Source organism: Cyprinus carpio, chromosome B16, assembly GCF_018340385.1.
Source record: "Cyprinus carpio isolate SPL01 chromosome B16, ASM1834038v1, whole genome shotgun sequence".
Lineage (NCBI taxonomy): Eukaryota > Metazoa > Chordata > Actinopteri > Cypriniformes > Cyprinidae > Cyprinus > Cyprinus carpio.
The window spans coordinates 26,186,675-26,199,884 of NC_056612.1; the positions used below are offsets into that span (position 1 = coordinate 26,186,675).

The 13,210-nt window shown below is 36.7% G+C and overlaps 1 protein-coding gene across 6 annotated transcripts in view; it reads right to left on the minus strand.

The window, feature by feature from the left end:
* LOC109105506 (DNA-binding protein SATB1-like) overlaps positions 1 to 13,210 on the minus strand; it is a 56,428-nt gene that overhangs the window by 3,086 nt on the left and 40,132 nt on the right. For all 6 annotated transcript variants that reach the window (XM_042741737.1, XM_042741735.1, XM_042741736.1 and 3 more), the window contains one exon: positions 2,169 to 2,375. In XM_042741737.1, the coding sequence (XP_042597671.1) occupies positions 2,169 to 2,375 (207 nt within the window). The remainder of the gene's footprint in view (positions 1 to 2,168; positions 2,376 to 13,210) is intronic.

The window sequence follows — 13,210 nt, forward strand, 5'->3', positions numbered from 1 at the left end:
AGTTTAATAATTGCAAGTTTTGGCAATAATGTCAGAATTACTCATTTGTTAGGAATAAATCTATTAATTTATATATCTAATAATCTAAAATGTATCGGTTTTAGTTCATTACAATTATAAAATAAAATAGCTACGAGTTGTTTTTCCATATTAAAATTATTTTCATATCAGTTAATTACTTTTGAATGAGTCTTACTCTTTTTGAATCAAAGTTATACTCTTCTGAGTCGTCATTTTTCGCATTAAGTTCCTAAAATAATAAATAAAAAAATAATCGATTTAAGTGAGAGAGAGAGACGGCAAGATAAAAAAAATTCTAGTTGAATTTCCAGCAAAAATAATCATATTGTGAAATATACCATTACCGTGCTATAAAATGACTCATATTATGATATATGATTCTGGTTACGTCGCCCACCTCTAGCAATCAGATGTGCGGTTTTATAGCTGTACCTGTTCCTGTTAATGCTCGGCTGTTAACACGAATGCGAACTCCTTCATCAGAATATTCGCATAAAAAGTGCCGGTCTGTTGATTGCTTATCAAGCCCTATTCAAAAGCTGTTGCTTAACGTGGTAAATACAGCCTCAATATGAGATCTCATCGTGAGCGCTATCGGTGTCTGTGTTTAGGCCACTTTCACGTCGGTGTAAACATATGACACATTTGCTCTGAAATGCGCCATTGTTTGCGAGTTTAGGCCATTGTAACCGGCAGCTGCTGTTTTCCATACACCATACAGACTTCTTTTCCTGGGACATTCCCAAGAGGAACGGGAACGCTTGATAACACTTTTTGTAAACATGCCAGTCTCCTGATAACATATCAAAGACACTGGAATACAATGAGCTGAAATAAATGGTACATGAGCATGATGTACAGCATGATTTCTGTATAGATGCGTTAAATTGAAGTTGAAGTAGGATTTTACATTTTGAAATGTACTGATGCAGTGATGAAGTTTCTACCATAATCCTATGATATTGAGTGCCCTCATTCAATGAAAGTCTAAGGAATTAGCTAAATCACAGTACTGTACGTAATCTCATGTTTTATGGATTTATTATGCATGTATTTACAGTTGCATTTATTTAAATGCTTGATGACACTACAGTAAGGTCTTGACATTAGTCGATTCATTAGTTAACAAACTAACCATGTGAAATATGTCCATATTAAAATTATTCTTGAGAGTTGCGTAACTTATTAAAAATATTATTGGTGTATATTTGACAAAAAAACACTACTTTAGTCTTTCTAGTTCAAAATGTCATGTTTAATTTAATGTTTCTTTCCATAGAGTGAAATTTATTAGCAATTTCCGAGTGAATTTTTTTCTACACCAATTTTTTCAATGTACGTAGTTGTAAATGCTGAAATTAACATGAGGTAACATGCTGTGGAAGTACAGTATGTTCATTTTTAGTTTAATGTTAACTACTGTAGTTAACTAATGTTAATGAATGAAACCATATAGTCAAGTGTAACCACATGTTTTAGTAGACATCTGATCTGCAAATCTTTAAACCTCCAGCAGCCACGCACGCACGCCTTAAGTGGTGAAAATGGAAGTGAATAAATGTTTTTCTTCCCCGCGTGCTATTTTCTTGGAATGACCATATGCTTGCGAGTAAACAAAAAAACATCTGATCAAACACGCAGCTGTAACCACAAGAACTCTGGGATTTTTCTGATTAAATATGCATTCGGAATAGTGATGAATTTATTAAAATAGCTAGCTGTCCTTAATATCTAAATGCAGACAAATGATGTTGCTAATGACTGTTTTGCTTACACAGCAGCGGAGCGCAAAATTACCAGCGTTTGAAAAAGTTCCACGGCACCTCCAAACTTCAAATGATCAAAACAGACTTAATTAGACATGTTTTTGGTAAAAATAAAAATAAATAAGCCATTACCATATGGTTACCACATGTAAACCATTTCAAGTTGAAATTCCAGGAAAAATAACTTGAATACTACATACCACATACATGGACTCTCAGGAAAAAAAGGTGCAAAATCTGTCACATTTAGTTACTGATATGTACACCTGAGGTACTAATATCTACATTTAAGGTACTAAAATGCACTTTATAGGTGTAAATAATGGACAAAGGTGTACCGGCCCACAGCTTTTGTATATTGTGTGTGTTTGTGACACTGACCTGTAATGGGTCGTTGGGCATGTGCAGCAGGTGAGGAGGTCTGTCCGCATGGTGCTGCTGTCCTCCGTTGCTCTCCTGCTCATATATAGCATCACGCTCCACTTGGGACAAACTGAGGAACCGGCGGATCATGGACAGGTTCTCCCAGAGCGTGCGGTTCTCCGGAGACGGGTCCTCTTTCCAGCGCAGCAGTTCACAGAGCCAGCCCTGCAGGAGAACACGAAGGAATATATATTTTAAAATGTAATTTATTCCTGTGATGCAAAGCAGAATTTTCAGCATCAGTGTCACATGATCCTTCAGAAATCATTCTGATTTGCAGCTCAAGAAACATTTCTGATTATTATCAGTGCTGTTATGCTGCTTAACATATCGGTGGAAACTGTTGTATATTTTTTATTTCAGGAATCTTTCATGAATACAAAGTTCAAAAGAACAGTATGTATTTAAAATAGAAATCTTTCTTTTGTCTTAACTGTCACGTTTGATAAATTTAATGCTTCATTGCTGAATAAAAGTATTAAAAATCTTACTGGACTTTTTCCCCATATTGTATTCACTGAATATTTTTCTTTTTTCTTATATGTCACCTAGAGTGGAAAATTACATAAAATACAAGAGTATAGTTACCATTTTAACATTACACCTTCCCTACCCTAGTGTTCAGGAGATAATTATTATATTTTGAGTTTTACTATGCATGGCTGCAATGCAAAAACAAAACATTTATGTGAACATAATCGCATAATCAATATTCATGAGTCAAACGAACAAGTTTAATAACTTCTCACGCAATACCTTCATAACTAATGCAGTAAACAAACAAAAATATGTACTGTATATATGCTAAATATTGATTTTGTTTAGTTTGAGAGAGGATTTTCTACCTAAAAAGTACTGGAAGAAGCATTAATGGATTGGTTAAGGAACTGGAACTATTAAATTCCTTATGATTCCCATTCCTAATATAAAGCCTGGTCAAATCCTAGTTTTAGGAAAAGAAAAGAGGAAAGGGGAGCTCTAGTGTGTGTTCCAGCAGTCGAGTCCTGGCACACTTACAAACGTGATGCTGTAATCTCCAGGCCAGTGTGTGGCAGCACCTTTCATTTCCACAGGATTACCCAGCACACACACACACACACACACACATACACACATGGAGCAGGAGCCAGAGCCACACCAGAGCGCTGCATGGCAAAGATAACTCAGCATTTCTGTTGTCCCATGTTCCTGCTCCTCCCAAAAGCCATGTAAACCCCAGAGAGCGAGCGAGAGAGGCTCATCACAGCTCACCTTGTTCCTCTGCCACGTTTATTGTCGCATTTTGTTTTATTTGCATGCGTGGGGATTTGAGTCTTGTTCCTGCTGTGATGTCTGTAGCCCGACGCGCTTCAAACACATACACACCTTATCGCAGCCATTAAGCACACTATCGTAAAATAATCCTCAATCAAACATCTGTGGATAAAACGCCAAACAAATCCCACTGAGCCAAAGAACAAGCCACCAAAAAAAAAAGAACATGCAACCGAACCGAAAAAAGTCAACAGAGGTATTAGCATTAATGCTGTTGCATTATAGAACAAAAACACAACAATAAACACTTTGCATTGGGCAGCCACACTGACAGTGTAATGCTCTCTGGGCCTTGAAGACCTGAAAAAGTGCTTGTATTTGTCCAATTGCATTGCTTCCACTGTCTTACCATAAACAGTGAGGGCTCGCACAGAGCAGAGCCAGCCTGGATAAGGGAACATTACTGGGATTTGGTTGGTCAAATCTGACAAACACTATAAAGGATAATGTTTATTTTTGGAGAATACGGAGATAGGAAAACTAGTCATTTACAACTAACAACGGACTTTAACTTGGCAAGTGATGGTAAAAATTGTTCAGAGGTTGCGCTTCATTAGTTCCCAGTTGCCTCATTAGGCATCAACATTGTTTTAAAGTTCCTTCTAAAATCATTATGAGAAATAAAAATGACTAAACAGTAAGAATAAAGAGCTATGAAAATGTGTAGTGAATTTAATGAGAAATGTCTGAGCTCATATTGAGATCTGCTGATTTTGATATCTTGGCAAAACTGAGCACAGATTGAGAAATTCTTACAATCACCTTTAAAGCTCTAGACCAGAAATATATAAGAATATTGTTTGTTTGTTTTTTATACTTTTTTATAGGTACTGTGTGAATCTCCAATAAACAAACAAACAAATAAATAAGGTCACATTAACACTAAAAATTAAATTATAAAATCTTAAAAAAAAAAAAAAAAAATAATAATAATAATATAAAAAAAAAAAAAAAAAAAAAATTATATATATATATATATATATATATATAAAAAAAATATATATATATATATATATATATATATATATATATATATATATATATATATATTTATATATATATATATATATATATATATATAGCCTAATTTTATTTAAGCCAAATTTAGTCATATTTCAGATAAAAAATGTAATTATAAAATTGTGTATTTAAAATAAAATAAAAAATATTAATTAACAAATTTAAGGACAAACTTCATTAAAAAAAAGTTTTATTTATTTATTTTAAAATAAAATAAAATAAAAAATTCTTAATTTACTTTAAGACAAATTTAATTTAGTTTTTGTTTTTCGTCATTATTAATTTCAGGTGAAATACCACCTTAAAATGTTCTTGACAGATTTTGTGTGAGCTTCACCCATTTACAGCTCAACTTTAAGATTATGTTACCCATACGTCCATAAAGGCCGTGGACGGGTGGAGAGGTCAAGTGGTACGTGAAGAGAGGGTCCAGGCAGCCCACCAGAGCCTCCATTGTGTTCGGGGTATAAATAGCAGGGGTACATTCTGATGAAAATATTTCTCTTGCGCACAATGGCTGAATTCATGCATAAGATTCACTCAACTAAGCAGGATACGGTGTGTCTATGCGTGTGAGGGCCGAGCGGTCACAAGCTGCCAATGAGACAAGCACAGGACACTACTGTGAGAGAACAGCGTGGTGTTTATGCCCCTCGCCCGGACACAGATGCCAGCGAACACATTAATAAACTTGGGATTGAGTTCAGGAGCCCCAGACAGTTGCGGTTTTCCACATCATAGTCACATGGCACCATCAACACCTTTTTATTATCTCATTTGCTCCTTATCGTCCCCTCCGCTCACCCTGCTCTGCCAGGCCTCAGACTCCTGAGACGATACCCGTCTCAAATCACTTGGACCTCGATGTTGCAACCGGTCCCGAATCAGCCAACAGCTCCACAGCACAACTGGCCACATCCCAGTTTGTATACGTCTACTACGCACTAAAAGTGTGTAGTTGGTTAGCGATCATCGTCAAGCAAATACCTAGTATTTGAAATAAGTATCGGGCAAGGTTATTGGGAAACGTACTTGCTACGGTATAAACTACCCATAAAGAAAAGTAGAAAGCTACTACGATAAAAATGCCTCCACGATCTGCTTTTGAAGAAATATCGTAGTATCGTGCGTATAGTGCGTACCCGAAGCGTTTTCTTAATTTTTTCAATGAAATTTAAATTTTATTCAAAATTTTAATTTATTAATTTAAACACACCACACACACACACACACACACACACACACACACAATGTATAAATATGTGCACACAGTTGATGCTTTTTGTTGTTTTGATATTCTATTTAAATTTAATTTAAATAAATATTTAAAAACAAAGGAATTATTTATATATGTAATTTTATTTTAGATTTCTTATATTTGGCGAATATATACAAGTATCCACAGCTGACGAACAGTACACCTCTGGACACCAATCCTAATTTCGCTTACTATAAAGTACGGAACTATATGAATTATGATGTCAGATCAGCTGGTCACTGCTGTCTCCAGATCAGCGCTCTGCCCTCTACGCCACAGCTGTTTGCTTATCAGTCATCACATCGTTGGTTGACGTTCTCAAACAAGTCAGCAAGTTTCGGTGGAGATACAGCCCCTATAGACCTGAGGGCGTACACAGGCTCCTCTATTAAACAAACACATAAACTCGCGCGGACGTCTGTCAGAAACCGCAGTCTGGGGGCAGATGTTAAAGAACTATTCTTGCTTTTTCACTCTTTTCATTGTTTTTAAATAAAGATGCTAATCCATTGTTATGGCTTCGGTCTCGAGCGCGTTGAAGTAAAAACAAAAGCGAGTAACAAACATCTTGATGTCAGGCAGAGGGCTGCAGTGTTCAGCAGACAAAGCATTATTGTTTCCTGCTCTACCGCCCCTCCTGAATCTGGCACCGACTCAGCTTTGGCAGACAGTGTCATGCAGATCAGTTCAAAAGATAATACAGTATGTTCAAACCTGTTTTCGTCTGCGCGCCGGGCCCTAAGAGCGAACGTGTGTGGGGTTTGCGGATGTACGAGCGAAGGAATCGGACCCGCCGCATGCGCGTCAAGTCCATCTGTTGGCTGAAATATATTAATGCGCTCGCACAGCATATGTGAATCTTCTGCAACAGTAAGTAAAAAAAAAAAAAAAGCGGGCCAAAAATAGGGCGAGAACGGACTGCCTTTTTGGAGATCTTACTATGCAAATAGATCTGCTCCCAGTATTTATTCAAATGGTCTTGGCATGGAGCAAGAGAAAATGAGGCATGTGCCCCAGATGAACTCTAAATACACAGAAACGCATCCGTTCTCCACAGATGTGGTCAAGCAAACACTCTACTGCCTTGGGCTACAAATATATTTAAGATGGGAATGCATTGCAAACCCTGACAGACCTCCAAACTCAAGGGGGTGATAGAGAGAGTTTCCTTTTAAGCAATAAACAGCAAAGATTCAGCTCAAACTGTTGCCATGGCCGTATGTAACCAAAACTAATTGTAGAACAAACTTACTTAAGCAAGAATTTATTCAGAATTACGTTCATATTTCTCACCACGTATTAAATGCTATAGAGTGACGTGTTCTGTCTTGTTTGATTGCAACATGTAAATGTATAGCGCCGTTTTTATGAGAAATTCCCCTCAGGGATCAATAATGCCTGTCTGTTTGTCTATCTATCTATCTGAGATCTCTAAGCAGAGACAAAAGGGTTGTAACAGTATGTGCCGAAAACCTGCTTAACAACATGCATGACGCCGTTAAAAAGTTCCTTGTGAGCTTTCTAGAGGTTATAATACACTTTGGCCCCAAAAAGGATTTGGATGCTTGAGCTGCATTTCAGAAGTAAACTGCTTTAGAAAATTAAATATTAAAGCAAGTGTCATTGCTTGTAAATATTTTGCACTTTAAGTAAATTGCTAAAGTTGATAAAACATTAGAAATGCTTTTCAGTAGATGATTAAATGATAGTAAAAAAAAAAAAAAAAAAAAAAAAAAAAGATCTATCTGTATTTGACTCCAAATCACATTTGCTTGGTATTTTCTAAAAAATTAAATATATATATATATATATATATATATATATATATATATATATATATATATATATATATATATTTTTTTTTTTTTTTTTTTTTTGTTTGTTTTTTTTGTTTTTTTGCAATACCTGCTCTGACGTAATGTAGTAAGAAATGGCCACCTACATAAGTTTAACTCACAAATAACTGCCTAAAAAACAACTAAAAATACTTGCACCATAAAACAGTCAACAACTTTTTCTACAAAATTTTGCGAGGATAAAGCAGATCTGGTGGCCTTTAACTAGGTTAACTTTTTCAAGAGACCTGAAGGAAAACAAAAAACAACCCCAACATAAAGTGTAAGTAGGTTGATCGCAACATAATTCAAACAAAGAGCCTGCAAGGAGCCCTCGACACACAAGCAACCTATGAGAAAACACTAGTCCATCAATTATAAGCGTGTGATTGAGATTTAATTCAAAGCTGGAGTTTAATTGCTAATATCAGAGAGTAATTAAGCAGATAAATCATGCCTGATCTTATTGAATTATAGATTAAAACTGCATAAAACCTGCAAATTGTACATGTCAGCTCCAACAGCACTCTTAATTAACACAAGTTTGCTTTAAAACGGCAAAAATATATCAAGTCGTTAACTTTTATGACAGAGGCTTTTGAAGCATTTGAGGATGTTTGATGAATTGTTTTATTGCGCAGGGTCAGAGATAAATATATATACACACAAACAAACACACACATGTATATATATATATATATATATATATATATATATATATACACACACACACACACACACACATACAATATTTATTGTTTAAGTATATCTATAAATATATATTTAATATAATATATATTAATAATATATATGAACGTTTTTTAAAACAAAATAGAATACTCTACTTCAGAATATTCTGAATGAAGTACAACTTCAGAAAATTAAACTTTTTTTTTTTTTTTTTTTAACTTTTTCTAATATATACAAAAGAAAGGCCTGTACTGTATGTCCTTCAAAAACGCACCTTTTGTTTTGCACACTTGCACGAAAGTCATGCAGAACGACGTGAGGGTGAGTAAAAGAAACCAAGCGTGCAAGAGCATTGGTCAATAATGGAACTAATGAACAGATATGGACCAATTTATCTGGTCACTAATGTCCAAAAACTTGCAAAAAACCAGCAGGAAGAGAGCAAAGAAGGGAAAGCGCAGAGCAGGTCCGGTCCGCATCCATACGCCGTGGGCGTCTGCCACAGCCACTGGCTGCAGTTAAATTGAAATATTTCACAGCGTGTGTCAGAAGCATGCAGAATGGTAATTATGACAGATCTGATTAAGCGGGCGAGTCGGGGGCCGGGCGAGGCGGCTCCGGGCTGCAGGTGCGACCTTGTGCATTCCTGCGTGTGTAAATAAAATTAATTACAAGCATGGGGGCGCACGGCGCGTGACATCGCTACGTGCGGGGAGTCCCACGGGGGGGACCCTAATGGAATATTTTCCCGGAGTCTAATAATACAGTTGGTATTGACTTGAGGTAATTAGGGGGATCATTAAAGCCGCTTTTCCCGGCGTATTTGCCTGCCTGATCAGATTAGCGAGAATGGGCCTCAGAACAAGCCCTGTGTGGTCTGACAGAGGAGAGCGCGAGAAACCGGGCCACCTCTAACGCTACCTTGCGTGCCGAGGAGAGAGAGAGCGAGCAGACAGATGGAGAACAAGCCGGAGAACCAGAAGACGGTCAACAAACGCATTAAACGACAAGGAAAAAGCTTCGTTTGGAGGCGCGTGCTGCGATAAATCATACGCAGAATTAATTTCCCAGACATCTGGGTCTCTGGTTCACGAATATTGTGTCTTTAATAATACAGGGGAACTGCAGCTGTTTCCCAGGCAACCTAATAACCAGGCAGCCAGATAAATAAATAAATCAATTAATAAACAGTCATGGCCCTATTTCCGCTCTCACAGGCCCACCGCTCCCATCTGCCTCGCACACGCCCCTGGGAGGCAGCGAATTCATAACTGTAAACAAACAACTCTTCAAAATGAAGCACGATAATGAAAAATATATATTCTCTGTGAAATTATAGGGAAGAGGGAGGACCGAACTTCCATATGGAAGCATAATTTCATTTGCATCCGGCTTTGGGTTCTCATGCCTTAATGAAAGTAAATGCAGACACATGGCTGCAGACGATGCGTCTAGACCTGCCCTGGAAATACAGGCCAAATAAATGTGATTTAGGCCCCACCCACAGGAACAGCTCAGACAGAGTCGATGAAATGAATAGCCAATAGACTGTAGTGTACATCACAGCCTACTTGCTAGTCAGACACAGGTGTTATCAGGGGGAGGGAAGGTCTCAATTTTACTAGACAAAAATCTGCATGACACCCCTGAGTGCAAGGTGATGTCATCAATATCGCTGGTCTGTTTTCCTGGAAGAGAAAGACTGATGCTGTTTTTTTAGACTGCGGGTTAGCAGATGACGATAAAATGCATCATACAATCTAATTATAGCAAATAAGCAACATAAAAATTAAAAAACACTTATTTTACACTATATTTAAAAACAGAAAATTTTAATAAATTACCTGGCCAAGTGGCCATAGTTATTATCTAGTGTGAATGATAGACTAGGTTGATAGTATAGTGGTTAATTACAAGTGTTAATGTTAGAATGAATGTAGCTTCCGTAAAATTCTTTTAAAAAATTATATAAAATAAAATAATATATATACAGTACGTGTATAATGCTAATATTTTATAAATATTTAATTGGAAACTGGGAAATGGGAGACAATAAAAAGAAACTAAATAAATGTTTTAAAATTTTTGGAAAAAATGCAAAAAAAAAAAAACAATCAATTCAAATTTCCTAAAATATATAAAAAAAAGAAGAAAAAAAGGAAATGCTATGATTAGAATGTTTACTAATGCTGTGTTTATTATGCTAGCAAGGCTGACATACTGTAGCAACATACCAAAACTGTTAAATAAACCAATAAAACAGCCTCAAAACAGCTGATTATCTGCAAATAGATGATATGTGACCATGGACCACAAAACCAGTCACAAGCGGCAATTTTTTGAAATTTAGATTTATACATCATCTAAAAAAAGAATAAATATGCTTTCCGTTGATGAACGGTTTGTTAGGATAGTACAATATGTGGCTGAGATGCAACTATTTTTGTTAAGTTTTGATTTATTTGCAGTAGGAAATTTACAAAAATATCTTCATGGAACATGATCTTTACTTAATATCCTATTGATTTTTGGCATAAAAGAAAAATCGATAATTTTGACCCATACAATGTATTGTTGTCTATTGCCACAAATATACCTGTGTAACTTATGACTGGTTTTGTGCTCCAGGGTCACATATATCCTGCACTGAAGGAGGGATTTGAACTCTGCACTGAATGTCAACAACAGCGAATAAATGTGTTTCTTTTTAGTTTACAAAAAGGAATATAACTATATCGGTCAACCACCAGGTTTGTATTGATATACAGTCTATCCTGCACATTTTTAAATCTATCTCTCTCTCACACTTTTTGCCGACCCACTGTTCCCCCCTAGAGAGCAGCGAGCCAGGCGCTCAGTGACAGATGGCACAGCCTCCTCTACCCCCCTTCATACACACACCGGCCTATCGCCTGCCCCCCTGTACTGCGGCAGATCACTGACATTCTGTCTCATTAGAGCCCTGCTAATTACCACAGCCTCTTCCAGGAGTGAGCGAGAGACATACAGACACACACAGAGAGAGAGACAGGTCACTCTGAGGGAATGGCTCTGGGTTCTAAAGGGCTTGTCATCTGACAACAGGGGCCGTGATTGTATACACCATCAGAGGGTGTCAGCACAACTCCCATAATGCCCTTCTTCTCTCTATTCTCCCAGCCCCAGCAGAGCTCTGTGAATGCCAGTTCAGCGCTGTCATGTCTGTATTAGTGGTGTTTGCTCAGTCATACGTCACTTTCACTATTGCTCATATTCAAAATTAGGGAATTGAACAAACCTCTAAATCTACTCAACATGAAATCAAAACTGAACCCTTTTATGTAATATTACATGTTCCTGGTATTATTGTGAATGATTCATCAGTGCATGTTATTCCAAAATATTTATATTTGTATGTAATTTATCATTTTTAATCTTTAAATTAAACTGTAAAACTATAAATGTTCTCTATTTCATCCTTTATTTTTTTTTCCTCCATATCCCTGGTTCTATTCTGAAATGTCCATGATTAAATTTATGATTAAATTCTTAATAATTTTTTTACTTTTTTTTTAATATATTATTAGAATGAAAAATTATCTATTTAACATTTTACTTGACATACATTAATATTCCAAAGTTTGGAGTCAGTAAGATATTTTAAAATAATAATTATTAGTTTTATTCAGCAATGACACAATAATTTAATCAAAAGTGACAGTAAAGCCATTTATAATGTTACAAAATATTTCAAATATTTCTATTAATCAATAAATCCTGATCAATAAAATATTAAGCTGATTTCAACATTGGTAATAATAATAATAGGAAGAAATGTTTCTTGAACAGCAAATATTAGAATGATTTCTGAAAGATCATGTGACACTGAAGACTGGACTAATGATGCTGAAAATTCAGCTTTGCATCACAGTAATAAATTATATTTTAAAACATATTCTAATAGAAAGCAGCTATTTTAAACTGTAATAATATTTCATAATATTACTGATTTTACTGTATTTTTGGCAAAGGAATGCAGCCTTGGTGAGCATAAAAGTCTTTTTTCAGAAAGAAGAAAAAAAATCTTACCTTATCTTAACTCCTTTAAAAAATCACTAGATTATGTAAGAAAATCTGATGAGAACAGCACTTCATGTTGACCTTAAACTTAAGTTCATAAATTGCGCCATATGAATGATACTTCAAATAAAACCTACAATTGGACAGGCAAAAATATCCTGCACTGAAGGAGGGAAGAACCTCAACAGCTTGGGTTTCACCTCCAAAATGTCACAATTTCATGAACTCTTCACTGGACGTCAATGAGAGTGTACAAATAAACATTTTATATGTTTCTTTTTCAGTTTACAAGCTGCAGAAAGGGTGGTTTTTCTGTGGTGCAGGAGGAGAAATTAATTGAAATGCTACTCGGAATATGAAAGTGCCACCAAATAGATAAAGCCTGGCACTCACGTCCTGTATGGATGTGTGCCCAGAGAGGGGGACGGCATGGCTCCGATCCAGTGCCCATCCCCCAATAAACAGCACACACTCACTCATTTACACCACAGCCGTACACACAGCCACATGAGTAAGCAGGTACACACACTCACACACACATGCAACGGTTCTCTTTAACCTCCTCAAACTACTGTTTACGGCTTTGAAAGCCCAGGGGACGAGCGCTGCGCCTCCCCCTCAACACCTCCCATCTCCATGGCTCTCGTCGAGGGCAGATCTGGGCCGAGCCTGGAGCCCTGTGGCTGCGGAAGCCAAACCCGTGGCCTGTGCCAGATCTCTAGCGTGTGCTGCAGCCAGTGCTGCTGCAGTCTACCTCCGCTACGGACGAGGATTCCTGCACTGATGGACGCGCCAATTAATCCGACACGCCACGGAAGATAACC